Genomic DNA, 19,643 nt, shown 5'->3' with positions numbered 1-19,643 from the left:
TATATATATAAATATTTCACAAGACCCGAGCCAACCTTAATACAGTCAAGTCCCTCCAATCCAAATATCTCCATTAATTAAAAAAAATTTTTTATGAGCTTTTTTACAGCGCAATATCCACTAAACGTGTTCAAAGCGCTTTACAAGGGGTCCCTGGCCACCATCAACATTAACATTTAGGACAGGACATAGGCGATACTACAATTTATTCGGACAGAGACAATGCTGTTAATGGCCAGGTACTCATTTTCCACCCGAATACAGTGAGAGAATGTGAGTAAGTAAAGAGCCTTCTCCAAGGACTCAACTATGATCCGAAAGCGAGTGTCATACCAAAAAACCACATAGTCAGAGCCACACGTTTTTGTCCAGATTACAGAGACACCCAGATCGTGGAATCAGTCCCTAAAGTGTACCAAAAAAGAAAAAAAGACCCAAACAAACAATAGTGGAATCAGTCCCTAAATTGTACCAAAAAAAAAAAAAAGACCCAAACAAACAATAGTGGAATCAGTCCCTAAAGTGTACCAAAACAAAAGCAACAAAAAACAAACAAACAATAGTGGAATCAGTACCTAAAGTGTAACAAAAAAAAAAACCCCAAAAAAACAACAGCAAACAAACGAAAAGAGAAAAATACATCCCTAGGCATCCTGTCTGGATAATGGAGTTCGGGATTGGAGAGAGAGAGAGACGGGACTGTCGTTTGGCAGGACTCGACTAAAATTGCACAAAATGTCATCACAAATGATGAAGGCGACCAACAATAAAATATGCATGTGTAATTTCTGGAATAAAAACCTAATATATGGAATAAAAACTGTCCATCAACCCACAAAATACATGAGTAGAGAAAAATAAAATAAAATAAAAAAAAAAAAAAAAAAAAAAAAATAAATATATATATATATATATATATATATATATATATATATATATATATATATATATATATATATATAATATATATATATATATATATTATTATTATATTATATATATTATATATTATATATATTATTTGACGTAACTTTATATTATATATATATATATATATATATATATATATATATATATATATATATATATATATATATATATATATATATATATATAAAGAGTAAAAGTTACTCAAATAATATATTGAAAGAATACAAAACACTTAAATAATCTTTCAGGACACCACAAATCAACATGATACAAAGCTGCCAGAAGCTACGGACTGTAAGAAGTAATAAACAGAAAAGAATATAACAGCTTCAAACGAGAAAAAAAAAAAAGAAAAAAAAAGAACAAAATACCAATCCCGTAATGTAGGGTCTAAACACTTCTATAGCCAATACAAAAACAAATAAAACATTAAATGATGGAAGTAAAAGAAAAAAAAAATTACACAGTGAGATACAAGAATGTGAGCGGTTGATTAATCGAGATTGTGGCATGAAATGATGGGTTTGACAGACAGATATGTACGATACAGGAATGAGAGCGGTTGATTAATCGTGATTGTGGCATGAAATGATGGGTTTGACAGACATATGTACGATACAGGAATGTGAGTGGTTGATTAATCGTGATTGTGGCACGAAATGATGGGTTTCTCAGACAGATATGTACAATACAGGAATGTGAGTGGTTGATTAATCGTGATTGTGGCACGAAATGATGGGTTTCTCAGACAGATATGTATGATACAGGAATGTGAGTGGTTGATTAATCGTGATTGTGGCATGAAATGATGGGTTTGACAGACACATATGTATGATACAGGAATGTGAGTGGTTGATTAATCGTGATGTGTGGCATGAAATGATGGGTTTGACAGACAGATATGTACGATACAGGAATGTGAGTGGTTGATTAATCTTGATGTGTGGCACGAAATGATGGGTTTCTCAGACAGATATGTACAATACAGGAATGTGAGTGGTTGATTAATCGTGATTGTGGCATGAAATGATGGGTTTGACAGACAGATATGTACGATACAGGAATGTGAGCGGTTGATTAATCGTGATTGTGGCACGACACGATGGGTTTGACAGACATATATGTACGATACAGGAATGTGAGTGGTTGATTAATCGTGATTGTGGCATGAAATGATGGGTTTGACAGACATATATGTACAATACAGGAATGTGAGCGGTTGATTAATCGTGATTGTGGCACGAAATGATGGGTTTGACAGACATATGTACGATGCAGGAATGTGAGTGGTTGATTAATCGTGATTGTTGCACGAAATGATGGGTTTGACAGACAGATATGTACAATACAGGAATGTGAGCGGTTGATTAATCGTGATTGTTGCACGAAATGATGGGTTTCTCAGACAGATATGTACGATACAGGAATGAGAGCGGTTGATTAATTGTGATTGTGGCATGAAATGATGGGTTGGACAGACAGATATGTACGATACAGGAATGTGAGTGGTTGATTAATCGTGATTGTGGCACGAAATGATGGGTTTCTCAGACAGATATGTACGATACAGGAATGTGAGTGGTTGATTAATCGTGATTGTGGCACGAAATGATGGGTTTGATAGACAGATATGTACGATACAGGAATGTGAGTGGTTGATTAATCGTGATTGTGGCATGAAATGATGGGTTTGACAGACACATATGTATGATACAGGAATGTGAGTGGTTGATTAATCGTGATTGTGGCATGAAATGATGGGTTTGACAGACAGATATGTACGATACGGGAATGTGAGTGGTTGATTAATCGTGATTGTTGCATGAAATGATGGGTTTGACAGACAGATATGTACGATACAGGAATGTGAGTGGTTGATTAATCGTGATTGTGGCACGAAATGATGGGTTTCTCAGACATATGTACGATACAGGAATGTGAGTGGTTGATTAATCGTGATTGTGGCATGAAATGATGGGTTTCTCAGACAGATATGTACGATACAGGAATGTGAGCGGTTGATTAATCGTGATTGTGGCACGAAATGATGGGTTTGACAGACAGATATGTACGATACAGGAATGTGAGTGGTTGATTAATCGTGATTGTGGCATGAAATGATGGGTTTCTCAGACAGAGATGTACGATACAGGAATGTGAGTGGTTGATTAATCGTGATTGTGGCACGACACGATGGGTTTGACAGACATATATGTACGATACAGGAAATTACACGGTGAGATACACGAATGTGAGCGGTTGATTAATCGTGATTGTGGCATGAAATGATGGGTTTGACAGACATATATGTACAATACAGGAATGTGAGCGGTAGATTAATCGTGATTGTGGCATGAAATGATGGGTTTGACAGACAGATATGTATGTATGTATGAATAACTACATTCTTTCCACCCACATTCAGAGGAACTGTCAATCTAAAACGCTTTAGCACAAAGACAATGAAATTCAATTTGGTCTTAAATCTATTTCTAACGAAAACAGACCTGCCAAGTTCAATCTTTTTTAAAAAATCAGTGGGGAAAAGAAAAAAAAAACAAACAACAGCTCGCGTTATGACTAACTTCATAAAAAATTGTACATTTTTTGCCCTCAGCAGAATTAAGTAATGCTTCAAAGGTATCAAAACTCCCTTATGAATTAATATTGCTTAATTAATTAAATACGCGGCTGGGGCCAAAGATTCTTGATACCAAAAATATTACGCAGTATTAGGCAGGTAGACACTACGTTTGAAACGACGTTTTTTGGAGTGGTGGATGGCATTGACTGCATAGCGCGCGTCCCTCTCACGGCCAGATGGAGTTGTAACAGTAAGGTTGTGGGTTCGAGGCCACCATTGACGCGGAAATTTTTATTCTCTATTGTTCATTTCCTGGTATTATCTGCTATAATAGCAATATTCTCACCACTATTCGGTTAAAAATTGGTTTTTAAGTCTGGTCATCAAACAAAGAGAGCAGTAACGAGCCGTCTAAAATCATAAAAAACAAAAAGATCTGAAAAAGTGTACGAAACGATGCAAGACAAAACAAGAAAGAAAAATAAAAGAAAAAAAACTCGTCTTCCTCGACTGGAAATTGAATCTCAGACCTCCTGATTATTGGTAATCAGAAGGTCTCAGGTTTGATCCCCAGATGAGGAAGATGATTTTTGGGATGTCTTTTTTTTATTTTATTTTTTTTTTTTTTCTTTCTTGCTTTGTCTGACATTGTTTTCTACAGTCTTTTCAGATCTTCATCTTACACCAGTGCCTGTTCCCTAATTTCTCAAATTTGATTTTTTTAAAAACAAAATGGTGAAAATAGAAAGGCTTTGGAATTTGTATTGTTTAATTCTGGAGCCATTCTTGCTTTATCTTGTAGCTGAGGTTTTTAAAAATCTGCGGACTGGCCTCCAAAACAAAACAAAACAAAAAACAAACAAACAAAACAAATGTCCACTACAATAAAAAGAGCACAAGCAATCAGACCTGTAAGAATAACAATGGAGAAATGAAACTTTAACTGAACATTTAGGGATATTATTATAGGAAGCTAGGTACGTGACGATGCCATCTTTTCACAAGAGGCGCCTACTAAACAGAATAATAATTTGACAGTACCTAAATTGACAAAAATTGCACAAAAAACCCCCCAGCATATGTAGCATTAACATTTTCACAAAGTTTCCTTTAAAATCCCGAATAAAATTTCCGAATCTAGTGCTAAAAATCAGAATTTTGCCAAATTCCCCCCCCCCCCCCCCCCCCCCCCCACAGACCTGCCTTAGGTAACTAACTAAAAATAAAAATCTGCTTTTGGTTGGGGGCAAAAAAAAAAAAAATTATTTAAAAAGAACAAGTTTGTATTAATCCAAACATGCATGAATTTCACCCATATTCATATGAATGTTCAAGGCATCAAAAGTGATATTGTACAGTTTAATTTGATCATAAATCCATTTTTGAATTTTCATATATTAAGAATGTGGATCTGCTGATAGAAAACTAAAGTTGGCCAAATTTGTCAGTCTCCCCCACCCCCCCTTCAATCATATGTAGCATTAACATTTTCACGAAGTTTCCTTTAAAATCTAAAAAAATAAAATTTCTGAATCTAGTGCTGAAAATCCGAATTTTGCCAAATCCCCCCCCCCCCCTCCCTCCCCCATCAACACCTGTTGCTGTAACAATTTCACAATTTTTCCTTTAAAATCTTGAAATCAAAATTCCGAATCTGATGAATAAAAAATATCTACATTGAGCCAAATCTTGGAAAACATATAGGGGGGTAGAAGACACAGTAAGTACCTCCCTGCCCACTATGGGAGGTCAGGAACCCCACCCAGATAGGGGGATAAAAGACACAGTATGTACCTCCCTGCCCACTATGGGAGATCAGGGAACCCCAACCAGCAGCATCAGTTCTCATCACCGGAAAGGCTTCATCAGATCGTACCAATCTCCCTTAACGGGCCTGAAGTTCTCCTGGTCCCTGAGGACACAATCCACAAACGTCGTCTGGTCGTCGTCGATCACTCCCTTTCTCATGTAGTAAAACATCGTTTCTTTGTGAAGGGAATAAAACCTCTCCAGGGACGAGGCGCCACCGGCAAACAAACCTGTGAAAACAAATATAATATAATAAAGCTGTCATCTGCATTTTTTGCGGCCGCAAATATCAGGGCAATCCGCAAATTTTGGCAAATTTCCCAAAATTGGCAAATCGTGGCAAATTTTGGGAAAATTGGCAATCGCGTGGCAACTTTTTTTTGAAAAAAAAGAAGCGAAAACAAAATAACGAAAAAAAAGTGCGAAACTTGAGAAATGTTGCAGCTTTTCCTGGGCCCAAACCAAGGGAAGCTACTCTCTACGGCTAATGATCCTTTACAATCTTGGTAACAACAAATTAATAAATGTAGCCTCCTTAAATGTAATAAATTGTCTTTTATATATATTTTTTTCTGTATTGCGTGTTAATTTTTACTGAAAAGCTTAGTTCTCCTCGGCAAATTTTGGTCTTTTTGGCAAATTTCTTGGCAAATTTTTTGGGGTTTTTTTGGGCAAATTTTAGGTCCCAATTTGGCAAAAAATGCAGATGACAGATAAAGAAAAGAATGTAAATGATGGCACTTTTATCCTCTAGAACAAAAATGTGGGCAGGAGGCTAAGCGGTACGGTCTTTGCTTCATACACAAAAGGCACTGAGCTCGAATACCTGTTATGCTGTGTGAGCCTAGAGCAAGTCACCTCGCCCTAGCTCAGTTTGTGGCATTCATTGCACTGTGGCTGACACTTGGGTTATTCCAATCATCCCTTGGAATAGACCCTAAGACAAATTTCCTCTATGGGATGAAGTAAATGTTATTTATTCTAAAATGGGGGTCCAGACAGCTCAGTTGGTAGAGCATTTGCTTTTCACACACAAAGGAACCGAGATCATTCCCAAATAAAGTCGATATTTTTTTTTCCGAACCCCCCCCCCCCCCCCCCCATCTTCTGTCCACCCAGCAGTGATTGGGTGGAAAGTACTTAAATTTTCTAAAATTGAGCTTTATATAGCACCATATCCACTGAATGTGCTCAAAGCGCTTTACAAGGGGTCCCTGGTCAACATTTAACATGTAGGACGGGACATGCCGCCTGTTAGGCGATATTACAATTTTTTCGGACAAAGACAACGCTGTTAACGGCCAGGTACTCATTTTACACCTGAGTACGGTGAGAGAAAGTGAGTAAAGAGCATTTTCCAAGGACTCAGCTATGCGCCGAGCACGAGGCTCGAACCCAGGGCCTTCCGATCCGAAAGCGAGTGTCATATGACAAGACCACATAGCCGCACAATAGACTAATGTCCTTGCAATAGACTGATGTCCTGTCCAGAGGGTAGCAACAAATGAAGCGAGTGCTCTACCAACTGAGCTATCGGTACCCCCAATTTAATGAAAACAAATCATAGAAATGGCTGTCTAAAAACAACAAATAACAAAGAGATGAGTGACGTCAATTTCATTCCTTCTATAAGAACAAATTTAAACTTGAGCTTTTTTTATAGCGCAATATTCACCAAACTTGCTCAAAATGCTTTACAAAGGGTCCATGACAAACAGCAACATGTAGAAGGAGACATGATGCCTGTTAGGCGATATCACATTTTTTTTCCAGACAAAGATAACACTGTTAACTAACAACATACTCATTTTACACTTGAGTACGGTGAGAGAATGTGAGAAAAAAGTAAAAAGAGCCTATTCCAAGGACTTAATTATGCTCTGAGTGAGGCTCAAACCCAGAACCTTACGATCTGAAAGCAAGTTGTATACCACAAGACAAACATCACCGCTCATGTATTTACATATTATTCTAAAGAGCCATCAAAACTTGGTCTTACCTCCAGCTATCCAAGCTGTTTTCTTCCTGTACAGGGTTTCCGCCTCTTTCATCTTTTCTTCACTCAGGTCTTCAAAGGCTATAAAGGACACCTTGTCTGGTGAATATAATGATGCCAATGACGACAATAATAATAATGATAATAATAATAATAATAATAATAATAATAATAATAATAATAATAATAATAATAATAATAATAATAATAATAATAATAATAATAAAAATAATAATAAAAAATAAATAATAATAATAATAATAATAATAATAATAATAATAATAATAATATAATAATAATAATAATAATAATAATAATAATAATAATAATAATAATAATAATAATAATAGATAATAATATAGATGATGGAGACATTGATGCTGTGATGAAGCTTACAATGGCGATGATGAAAATAATATCAATGATAATAATACGAATACTCCCTATTGAGAGTATGCCGATGACGTCACGCATTTACCATCCACGGTTACTTCCCTTGTAGGAAGAGATTTCTCACTTCCGATCGAGTTGTTTACATTAGGAACTGAGTGACTGAGTGTGGCCGAGTCAACACAAAACTGTCAAAAATGCCGCGGATTTGTGCTGTCTATGGATGCAATAAATCTAAAATGAAAGGATTATCTCTCTATGGGATTCCGACCGTAAAATATGACGAAGGAAACTCAATTTTGGAGCTAACAAAGAAAAGGCAACGGCTGTGGCTGAAGGCCATCAACAGAGCAAACATCACAGTTGAAAATATCAAATACTACCACCAAGTGTGTTCTGACCACTTTGTCTCAGGTAAGATTGTTTCCTTCACTTAATTAAACTTGTTTCATTGACTACTAATAAATATTGAGTTTTGATACAAGGCCGTAGGTTGTTTGTTCTTTCATTTACTTTGTTACAAAGAACTGAGGCTCTACGATTCGACACTTTATTCACTCTTTCACGTTCTCGATTCTCGTGTGATTGTTGGCACTTTTGGAGGGCATGGACTCTGGCGGGCGGAGTAATTTTAATCAATTATTGGGGGGGGGGGGTATTTAAAAAAAAATAAAATTTAAATGTTTATTTTACCTCCGGACAGGGGAATAGAGTGAGAAGTGACATTTAGGAAGGGGATCTCCAGTCAAACTGTGATTGGCAGATATCAAATCTATGACACATATACTCATTTTCAAAACGTTGAACCATCCAACCTACACGGTTATATGAAAGACTTGTTTGATACGAAAAATGTTTTTAAAAAAAATTAAAGTCGAATCCCATGCTTTCACCTTCTATTACATGCTAATTTATCCCACATTATGCATTTCTACACTTTAAAAAAATCATCTCACATCATATCAAATCTAACACGAGTTAATTCGTAGTCATAGATTTTTATAAAGTGTTTGTCCATTCTTTTCACTTACAATTTCCCCTGCAATAGTTCAATGTAAGTGGTTCGTAACCCATCGAATGAAATTTTGTGTGACCATGAACATTTCTTCAGCAACATAAAATGTCTAGTTAATAAAGCATTGGTAAAATTACTCCTCTCAGAGAGGCCACATCTTTCTTAAAGTGCCTGATTGCGAGGAAATTGTCTAAAACCGTAGTTCTACATTCTTATCATCTTAAAAAGGCAATTCATGTAAATAAGAGTGAAAATCTTGCATTTTGAAGAATTTCAGATTTTTCCTTTTCAAATTCAGATTTTTTAAAACAAAGATATGTAGATCTTTGTCGACTTTGGCAGGTCTTAAATCTAGCATTATGTAAACATCAAGGAGAAATATGACAAAATTTTCATTCTTTACAGGTCGACCAGCTTACTACAGAATGGATACAGATCCTGATTGGATTCCAAATAAGAATCTTTCAAGACCAAATCTGGTGAAAAACACCACAATTGGCATGAATCGTCACTTACGCCAGTTGAGACGTTTTGAAAATAAAGTAAGGTTTAATGTTTTGGCCACTATTTTCCCCCCTAAAAAAAAAAATACCAATGAAAATTTACTTAAAAATCAAATTTCCATTAGGGCGTCCCTTGGTAAAATTTTATCTTCTTGATCATCTTGATTTAACTGATGTGAGATTCTGAAATAACCTGTCAGATGGTCCTAGTTTCGAGCCCCGCTCTGAGTGGCGCATAGTTGAGTCCTTGGAACTGCTCTTTATGCACATTCTCTCACCGTACTCAGGTGTAAAAATGAGCCATGTCTCGTCCTACATGGTACGTGTTGCTGATAATCAGCGACTATTTGTAAAGCGCTTTGAATTTGAGCATGTTTAGTGGATACTATGCTATATAAAAGTTCTTTTTTTAAAATGATTAGCCGCATTGCAAAGCTGAGTTTCATTCATTTGTTAGTTGTGGCTTGAGTTTTACTGCCAGAATGCCCATCCTGAGCAAACACTACCCATTTATCCAGGCTTGTGACCGGCCTCACAAGCTGTTGGGTTGTACCCCATAAAGAAACAAGATACAGAAGTTGAGGTGGCAGAAATGAGGATGTTGAGATGGTCACTTGGCTGGACAAGAAAAGATAAAGTGAGAAATTAACTAAACCGAAGGGTGACTGAAGTGAAAAATTTATCAATAAAGATTGAAATGGTTCGGACATGTAAAGAGACCTGTCCCCACGGAATTTTTGCCATTTCAAACACCAAAATGTGCCAAAATTTGCCATAAAAAATAGCAAAATTTTGCCCAAAAAATTGCGGCTAGTTTTACAAAAATCAAACAATTAAAACAACATGTAAGGTAAAAAATTGACACAAATAGGGCATTTTGTAGAATATTGATGTCTCAACATGTCAACATGAATTTATTTAAATTTTGAATGGTTTGAAATAATATAATATTAATAATAATAGCCATAGTAAGTAAGTAAGTAAAAAAAAGAAGGAAGTAATCAAAATATTTTATTATCTATTTAGCTTCTTAAAATTTGGGAAATCAAAGTGAACAATCACATAAAAAATTCAAAATTTGAAAAACTAATTAAGGAGAGGAAAAAACTAACTATTCACAAGGAAAGAGAAACAAAATCCATTTTCCAATGGGGGCACATTAAATTTGTATTCTCTACTTACTATCCAATTTTGAGCATTATTATTATTATTGCTTTATATTTCAATATATGCCTAATGGGTTTTGAATGAGAAACATAAAAAAAATCATGAAAAATCATAATCATATCATGAAAACTAAGTGCAACTTGTGGCTAAAAATAAAATTGCATTTTATGAAAAAAATTTAGAACACATTTTGTTTACATAAATGATAAATGTGATAAATTTCTTATGAAAAGAATTAAACTATTAAAAGTAAAATTCTTTCTTGAATGCAATAAAATAAAAATAGGAAATTGGGATTATGGGATGAAGGACTCCAGAGCTTTTCAGGAAAAAGAAGAAAAAAGGCGAAAAACAAAGCTTGGGATTTCCAATAGCCTAAGCTAGGCCATAGAGGTAGGAGGCTAGGCCTAGACATGTTTGTCCGTTATTTAGTGCCAATTTTGGGTGCTCGCATTGAAAGTCGCCGTCTCTTCACAATTTTTCATAGCTTTTGTTATTTTAAAAAAACAAAAATCGTCAATTTAGCCTAAAAACAGCGAAAATTGCGACCTTTTGCGGCCAAATGAAAATTTGCGGCCTTTTGCGGTCAAGGGTGAAATTTGTGGCCGCGAAAAACTGCGGGGACAGAGAGACGATAGATGGGGTGCGTGGGAAGGAAAGTATTGGACTTACAAACATATTCCATGATGAGGATAGACAGAAGAAAAAGCCTGTGTGACATTCACAGTGGAGTACCACAGAGTCAGTGGTATCAGTATCAGGCTATACTTGCATACAACATTGACAGTAAAACAATTTGTGAATTATATTTATATTTAAAAGTGCCTTCACAGCACGATAAAGATTTTATTATTTAGATATTGTCTATCTACAGAATTCATTTGTGCCTGCAAACAAAAAAAGATGAATGAAACTGAGACACATATGGTCGATTCAGAAGAAACAGAGGTAAAATTATGTTATAACATCAATAAAATAATAAATAAAAAGTGTGACTATCTAAAATACAATTACGAGATTGAAAATAATTTATTTAAAGAAAAGATGAGTTTTTATATTTAATTTGTCGCTCAAAATGATGTATTATGTCAGGATTGATTTGAATTTAATGATTTTAAGGGTTTTACGGCGCTTGCAACACATTAAGGTCATATCGGCGCCAGTAAAAAGGCTGAAAATGGGAAAGTAAAAAGTTCTAGAATTACAATTAAAGCACCCAAGAAAAGGGAAGACAACAGGGGGATTGGTTCAAATAGGAAACAGATGTAGATTCCAAAAGTACACTATCAAAGTACTTAGTTTGAGATCACCTCCCTGCTAGGGTATCTGGCCAGGGTACAACCAAGTGATCTCCATTCCAAGACAGACAAAAGGCAATTGGAAAACAGATATACGGGATAGAAGATACAGTAAGTGCCTCCCTGCCCACTATGGGAGGTCATGAACCCCACCCAGACTATGTCAGGATGAAAGAGAAACTAATAAAAGTGATTTTTTTGACTTTAAACATTTCTAGGAAAACAAGATTTTAGTTCTTGTCACTGTTAGAAACTACAATATATCTTTTGCCGCCATTAAAACATATCAATTGAACCCAAATATAACATTTTGACATAAATTCATTTTAAGGAAGTTGGTCATATATCATATCAAGCAATTTAATGCTCAAAGCACATACAACAACACTCAACATAAAGGACTAGCTATAATGCTTTTGAGGCACTTTTATAACATTACATTGCTGGCAGCCAGGTGCTCATTTTATACTCAAGTTGGGTGCGAGAGTGTGAGTAAACAGACTTCTCTCAGGAATCAACTTTGTATTGCCCACATCGGGACACGAACCCAAGACCTATTGTGATTTCACCAATACACAGGGATTTAAATCACTTGTGTCACTATATTGTCATTTCAGCCCCAGTAAAGAGGAAAATGAATGGATAGTCCAAACATTATTTCTGTGTTTATTTATATATAAAAGTGCCTTCACAGCATGATAAAGATTTTATTATTTAGATATATTGTCTATCTACAGAATTTATTTTTGCCTGAAAATAAAGAAAGTGGAACACATTTGATGAATGAAACTGAGACTGAGACACATATGGTTGGTTCAGAAGAAACAGAGGTAAAATTAAAAATAACAACCATCAATAAGATCATATATAAAAAGTGTGAATTTATGAAAAATATAATTACTAGATTAAAATAATTTGTTTAGAGAAAAGATGGGTTAACTATGATTTCACCAATCCACAGGGATTTACATCGCTTGTATCACCATATTGTCATTTCCGCCCCAGTAAAGAGGAACATGAATTGAGAGTCCAAACATTATTTACAAAGCATAGAATTGATATTCCATTGTTTTTAAAGTTTTCAAAGAGCTTGTGACAATTTAAGATCATGTTAACCCCTTCTGATGAATAATTGCATTGATATATAGAGAATGACAGATTAATTAAAAAATGACTTAATCATGAGTAGGTAGGTTAAAAGTAAAAGTATATTTGATTTCTATTTATCCAGCAGGACACAAAAATGAACGAACCAAGAGAAGCTGACACAATTGACGGTAACAAAATTATGCTTCAAGATGTGGGAACACAGACAGACCTCACAATGGAGATGATTGATCAACTTGAAAATACAAAGTCAGTACTTAATGACATGACTGTTGAAATTTCATCTCTGCGACAGAAGGTGTCTTTTAATTCTTTTAGTGAAGAAGAATTCAGGAATAATGATGACAACGTCAAGTTCTACACTGGTTTGACATCATTCCAAATACTGATGCATGTCGTTGATCACATATCCCCATCTTTGCGACACAAAAACAATTCACTAACTAAATTTCAGGAAATTTTATTAGTATTGATAAAAATCAGGTTAGGATTGCCAAACAAATTACTTGGCCATATGTTCTCCATTGACCAGTCTACGGTTTCAAGGATTTTTCTCAGAGTTTTAAATGTAATGTATTATAATCTAAAATTTCTTATTGTCTGGCCAGAAAAAGAGGCATTGCAAAGGTCAATGCCACTTGAATTTGTAAGATGCTTTTCGAAGCGTGTAGCAGTAATTATAGACTGTTTTGAAGTTTTTATTGAACAACCTTCAAATATAAAAGCAAGAGTCCAGACATATTCACATTATAAAAGTCATAACACAATTAAGTATCTAATAGGTATAACCCCTCAAGGTTCAGTATGCTTTATATCTGATGGATACGGGGGAAGAACAAGTGATAAATTTATAGTGGAAAATTCAAATTTTCTTTCACATCTTGAAATGGGCGATATCGTCATGGCTGATAGAGGTTTTGACTGTCATGAAAGTGTGGGTTTGATGTGCGCTGATTTAAGGATACCAGCTTTTACAAGAGGTAAAAAACAACTTTCCCCTTATGACCTGGAAGCAACAAGGAAGCTTGCACATCTAAGAATTCATGTTGAAAGGGTAATAGGCAATATGAGACAAAAATCATCCATTTTAAGCACCAAAATACCAATTGATTATGTTATATCATCAGAAACTGAGAAGACGACTCTTGATCAGATTGTGAGTGTGTCGGCTTGTACCGTAAACCTCTGTCCTCCTATTGTCCCATTTATTTAATAATGATATACTAATAATAATACAGTGCTATCCATCTATAAGCATCATCATTTTGTTACTAATAAAGTGGAAACGTTTTGAAAATTTAGCCATTTCTGATTCTGTTTTGTTTTAAGTGATACTAAGCTGCTAGAAGTTGTGGACTGTAAAAAGTAATAAACAAAAATGAATAGAACAGACAGCTCAATTACTTTTTTAAAAACTAAGGTGTTCTAAATTGAGCATAATATAAAACAACGCATAAAATATGGTGTGTAAAAAAAAAACGAGAAGGGGGGGGGGGGGGGGGGGGGGGGGGGGGGGGGGGGGGGGGGGGGCAGGTAGAAAAGAAATTGGAATAAAATGTATCCACTGAAATAAATCCAATAAAGCAGTGAAAATGATAATCCAGAAGTATGACAAATGTACAGTGATCCTTTAGAAATGGAGTGATCACGAATGTGAGCTAATCTTGACAAATCTACTCCAACGATGAATGAAATAACACAAACCTAAGAAACTTAAGATTAGAAATATCACAAGAGACGATAGTTCAGTTATTTCCAGTCTGGGGTTAGTCCTCTTACTTTTAATCAGATGTGTTTCGTTCTGGATTATTATCACCACTTATTGGATTTATTTCAGCGGATACACATTTCACACCTAAATCTATTCTTCCGGGGTTCACCTCCTCCCCCTATTTTTTTAAACACCAAATTTTATACATTGTTTTATATTTCACTCAATTTGGAATTCCTTAGTTACAAATTGAATGCTTCTTTTTGTTTACATTTCAAGAAATTTTTTTCTCTACAGTTTTATAGTAAAGTATTGGGGGCCTTTTGTTATTGGCAGAAGACAGGCTTTGAGTCGGAAACATTCCGTGTTTGATGTTTTTAAAAATTATTAAGCTGTTATACTCATTTTTGTTTATTACGCTTTGTTTTAAGGACTCATGAAATAGCTTCGGTTTCCAAATGAAGAATGCTGAATTAAAACAGAGCTGCAAACTAATGATAAAATATAAATAAAATAGGATTAGATCTTTGAGGAAAAAAATAAAGCTTGTTACTTTAAAACTAAGAATTTCATCTGAAATCAAAAGTACTGTGCAGGCATTGTATCTAAATTTTAACAACATTCCTTTCCATTTCAATCAAAAATAAGGACCAGGCTACTTAAAATAGTTGATATTTAAATCAAACTGGATGCATAAATTATTTTTTTTAAAAGGACCATGTCTTTACATGGAAAAATCAGAGGGAAAGAACAGAAGTTGACAGCTCTGTAAAATACAGTGTAATAATACATATGATATATTTAACTTTGAGTGAAAAAGAAAATGGTTTTGTGATAATTGAAAAAAAAACACGAAGAGCAAATCTCAACGTTAAAAATGGCTTTTTAAGAGACTTGATTCAATTTTCTCCGTTTGCTCTTGGTGTTTTTGCACGTCTCACAAAATCATTTTCCTTTAGGCACTCTTGACAATCCAACAGTCCACGTGATACCATTCTTCACAACTGCCATCACATTGAATCATTTTTCCATACTCTGATTTCCGGCAGATACAGAATAGTTTATTTTTATTGGGAGAAGAAGGTGTTGGTGCAGCTTCCCCAGCTTTTACTAGTCTAGAAAAAAACTGAGCAACTAACTCAGGTAATACAACCTTTTTAAAATATTCTTCACACTTCTGAAGTTTTGAAAAAATAAAGTCTTTGTCCAAAGAGATCCTTTGAGTGAAACAATCTTTTGTTGTCCACACAAAAAAGTCACAATAATCCGTGCCTGTCACATACATTTGACATTGCACTTGGTAATAATACGGATGATCTTTCCTAAGTTCAAAAGTAGTATTGTTGACAATTAAACAAAAATTACTAATGGATGTGACAGCCTCGCGAATTGTAAGATCCCTAGCAGAGTAAGGACATTTGATTTCCAGACATCCTTGTCCACAACACTCACAATAAACGATGCCGTCTGGTGAAGCTGCAATGAAAGGTGTCTCATTCTTTATAAAGAGACCACAACGCCTGAAGGTAAAACTGTGATGGATATACCTATCGACAGAATGAACATAGGCATCAAATGCCTCGCTTTCTTTGTCCATTCCCCACTTAACAGCAGACACATTTGATAATACCATTTTTTGACGAAATCAAAGAATTTAACAGGCTCATTGAAGTGGAAAAGGAAATGTTCGTGCGACATACAGAATAAAACTTTGAGGCCGTAATCCTCCCCTCCCGAAGCCTATGCCACACATTTGATTTGTTTTGCGCACGAGTCTCCTTTTCCGCAAATAATGATTGCTCAGGGGAGCAAGAAAAATCTAAACTATCACAATATTGAAGGATATCATCATACGAACGATCAATAAATTCTTCATTTATAAATGATCGAAAAAATACAGGCATTTTGGTCGAAGGAATGAAAGGAGTCTGATGCTCCTTCACAACAGATAATACAACACTCTTTGAAGATAAGGTTGATAATTTTTTAAGGAAGGTCTCCTTCACGGCTGATGAGGGTTCAACACATTTTGGTTTTGGATGGGGGGTTTTGACCTTTTCTTCATTCAGAAGTATTTTCCTTTGAGACTGGGCTCCAGTGAAATTTATGTCAACTGTCCTCAAACTCTCTGCACAATTCTGTTGGCCACATGGAGGTTTCCAGTAAGCTGGGCGACCTGTCACGGTTTCCTTCTCTGCTACTCTGTTTGTGGCTTCGATGAAGAAGAGAATGGTTGCAACATGAGTGCAAACTTCTCCTAATCCTGCAACACATGTGCAATGAGCCGAGCATACACGTCCATCATCAGACACAATCGCCCATGCCTCCACCGGCTTTTCGCTTAGTCTCATTGAATGAAGAACCTGAAATAAAGGAAGGAAACATAAAATCAGAAAAGATTTCACACTGTTCATACACTTACGATTCTTTATTTAGTCCTCCCCCCCCCCCCTCCTCCATTGAAAGGCTGTATGGAAACGATTTAAAAAATTGCACCCTTTTGGTACATTTTGATTGAACTCAGACCCATTGAGGTATTGAAGCAATGACAACTTGCACAAAAACAAATTGTGCCATCATATCATCAATTTCAATCAATCCAAAAGTTTATTTTTAGACAATTGCCAATATAAATTATGCATTAACGTGCGCGCACACACACACACACACAAACAGAAATTATAATAAAATATAACTATATTATATTCAAGACAGTCACAAGGATTGTGCAACAGAGCATTGTTTCACATCGCAAACGAAGCTCAATTACTGAATTCATCACACCAAAATAAGACAGACCTCTTCAACACCAGGATTCTTCATTATGATAAATGACTCCCTTTTTTTCCCCTTTCAAATTGAGTGTTTTTATTCAATTTATACCATCATGAATTACAAAAATAAATATAAAATTTAAAAAACAAAAAATACATTAAAAAAAAAAGCCACAAAAAAAAAACAACCCAAACATATACCACTACAACAGCCGCATTATCGGGTGGTGTTGCGACATTACGACTCACTAATGAAAGGAAATATCTGTGAAATGTATTTCATGGAAATCTTTGGTCTATGTCTACTTCGAACTTAAGCAAGCCCAAGCCTCCTCCTGATGACCATGCTTTAAGACGACATGATCTGTATTAAGATACATAATGTTATCCGAATCCCAACAGTTAACTCAACATACAAAAATGACTAATTTTACGGCAAAAGTGATAAAATTTACAGTTTTTTGTAATAAAATTGCGGCTTCAAATGGCAATCCTCTGCGATACTAGCTTATAGTTATAGCTTTCACCAAAGTGCTTCACTCATGATTTTGAGCATGGAGACCTTTGTCCTCATTTCTTTTTAAAAACTAGTCAAAATTGGTTAAGGAACCTTGCATCCCTTTGCAAAAATGGTCCACTGTGAAATTTAATATTGGATAGCCTATTGAACTGCTACATATGCTCCCATAATGAGACTGCCACCCTCCTCTTTTTTTTTCGTATGTATCCTTTCACTCTCCGTCTATGAATTTGAATCAAAATCATCAATCAATGTGATTAAATCATTTGTAGGAATTTACCTTTGCTTTCACAATTTTATTGTCACATCCAGGAGGTTGGAAAACCAGCAGCTCTTTAACCCATCCATTGTATGCTTGGTTAAAAGCAGCAAGGCCCTTTAGTGCCTGAAAAATTGAAAAATAAATGAAGTCAGATCAACAAACTTAGCCTTACTTTGACAAACTCAATAAGAATAGGTAATTTTAAGTTTTAAGTTTTAAAAAAGTAAAAGTAATAACCTCACCACTTAATAAAAAGAACATCAAACAATGCAATTATTAATCAAATTTTGGAGCAACTGACTTTACTGACAAGAGGGGGAAAAGGAGCTCAGACTCTAATACTCTAAAATAAACACGTTTGAGTTTGAGGGTTTTAATTAATTTTGGCGACCCTTCTCTCTCTCTCTCTCTCTCTCTCTCTCTCTCTCTCTCTCTCTCTCTCTCTCTCCTCTCTCTCTCTCTCTCTCTCACACACACACACACACACACACACACACACACACATACACACACACACACACTTACACATACACCATAGAGTATCATTAGTTACAAGTTTCAATTTATTGTGAAACAAAGAAGCAGAAGTAGAAGACCATCAGTACGACGATTCTTATGTTATGATGAACATGAACATAAGACTATAAATATAAACATTCAATATCATCATATGAAAAAAAAAAATGATCAAGAGACTGAGATTCTTCATGTCCACACAGAAATAGAAGAAAAAAAATTGCCTGGAAAAAAAAACAAGTTGAACTGAGAAAATTGGTTGGACTTGGACTTGGAATCTGGCTCTTCTGAGTGAGAATCGAAGGATACTGACAACTCAAACAATAAAATATTCAAAATATAAAAAACCATATACACATCTTAAAACTTCTAAGACTATTGAGTTATTATCATATTTTTTTAAACCATCAAAACGTCTACATTAAAAAAAAAAAAAAAGAAAAGGCGAATCCCATGTGGGTTATGAGATGAGATGCAAACTTTACTTACCCCGAAATCCTCACTTGTGCAGAAACTTTCTCGTAACACCAGATAAGTAAAAATATGATGGTACGTGATTGGAGGATACATCTTGATATCCTTTGACCATTTTTCCGATTGTATGTAATAGGGATCAATCCCATTCACGCTTTCAATTTTTTCCTTGTATCGTTTTTTCGAAACAGGGTCCATTGCCATGTTTGCATTGGTCGCCATTTTGAAGAAATCTCCACTTCCATCAAGGGACTGAACCGTGTAAAATGTCAAAATTAACTCCCCTAGTCATTTACCGCATACTCTCAATACTATTCTATGTGATTTAGTGGAGGTCTCGAGTCAGAATTTTTAAAGGGAGAACAATTAGCAACTTCCGCAAAACACGCATTTTATCATAAATAAAGTAGAGCAATATGATAATAATAATAATAATAATAATAATAATAATAATAATAATAATAATAATAATAATAATAATAATAATAATGATAATAATAATAATAATAATAATAATAATAATAATAATAATAATAATAATAATAATAATAATAATAATAAAAATAATAATAATAATAATAATAATA

At 34.9% G+C, this 19,643-nt stretch overlaps 2 protein-coding genes and 1 pseudogene across 4 annotated transcripts in view; 1 reads left to right on the top strand and 2 right to left on the bottom strand.

Annotated features, from left to right (window-relative positions):
• Positions 1–4,713: 4,713 nt before the first annotated feature.
• The window catches only part of LOC144960534 (protein HtrL-like), a 22,816-nt gene continuing 7,886 nt past the window's right edge, over positions 4,714–19,643 (bottom strand). For both annotated transcript variants that reach the window (XM_078893724.1, XM_078893725.1), the window contains exons 5-6: positions 7,323–7,418; positions 4,714–5,553 (exon numbers count right to left, since the gene is read on the bottom strand). In XM_078893724.1, the coding sequence (XP_078749850.1) occupies positions 5,363–5,553; positions 7,323–7,418 (287 nt within the window). In that variant the 3' untranslated portion in view covers positions 4,714–5,362. The remainder of the gene's footprint in view (positions 5,554–7,322; positions 7,419–19,643) is intronic.
• LOC144960727 (uncharacterized) lies at positions 7,907–14,882 on the top strand. Its single transcript, XM_078894018.1, has 5 exons — positions 7,907–8,123; positions 9,130–9,266; positions 12,430–12,522; positions 12,924–13,976; positions 14,808–14,882. Exons 1-5 carry the CDS (start codon positions 7,907–7,909, stop codon positions 14,880–14,882), a joined length of 1,575 nt encoding a protein of 524 aa, XP_078750144.1.
• On the bottom strand, positions 14,302–19,421 carry LOC144960796 (uncharacterized; annotated as a pseudogene). The gene is made up of 3 exons (XR_013642941.1): positions 19,072–19,421; positions 18,085–18,189; positions 14,302–16,873 (listed from the first exon to the last, which is right to left on the bottom strand). The product of XR_013642941.1 is annotated as an uncharacterized LOC144960796 (transcript).

This window comes from Berghia stephanieae, chromosome 15, assembly GCF_034508935.2.
Source record: "Berghia stephanieae isolate SIO BIC M18660-M18661 chromosome 15, UCSD_Bste_1.3, whole genome shotgun sequence".
NCBI lineage: Eukaryota > Metazoa > Mollusca > Gastropoda > Nudibranchia > Aeolidiidae > Berghia > Berghia stephanieae.
The sequence above is the reverse complement of the archived record's forward strand: the minus strand, read 5'-3'. Positions and strand labels throughout refer to the sequence as shown.

What these genes read in the sequence shown, in the direction of transcription:
- LOC144960727 (XM_078894018.1), top strand. Translation starts at nt 7,907, where the DNA reads ATGCCGCGGATTTGTGCTGTCTATGGATGCAATAAATCTAAAATGAAA. An exon ending in TTCTGACCACTTTGTCTCAG is followed by an intron (nt 8,124 to 9,129) that starts GTAAGATTGTTT and finishes CATTCTTTACAG; the next exon opens with GTCGACCAGCTTACTACAGA. An exon ending in TTGGTTCAGAAGAAACAGAG is followed by an intron (nt 12,523 to 12,923) that starts GTAAAATTAAAA and finishes CTATTTATCCAG; the next exon opens with CAGGACACAAAAATGAACGA.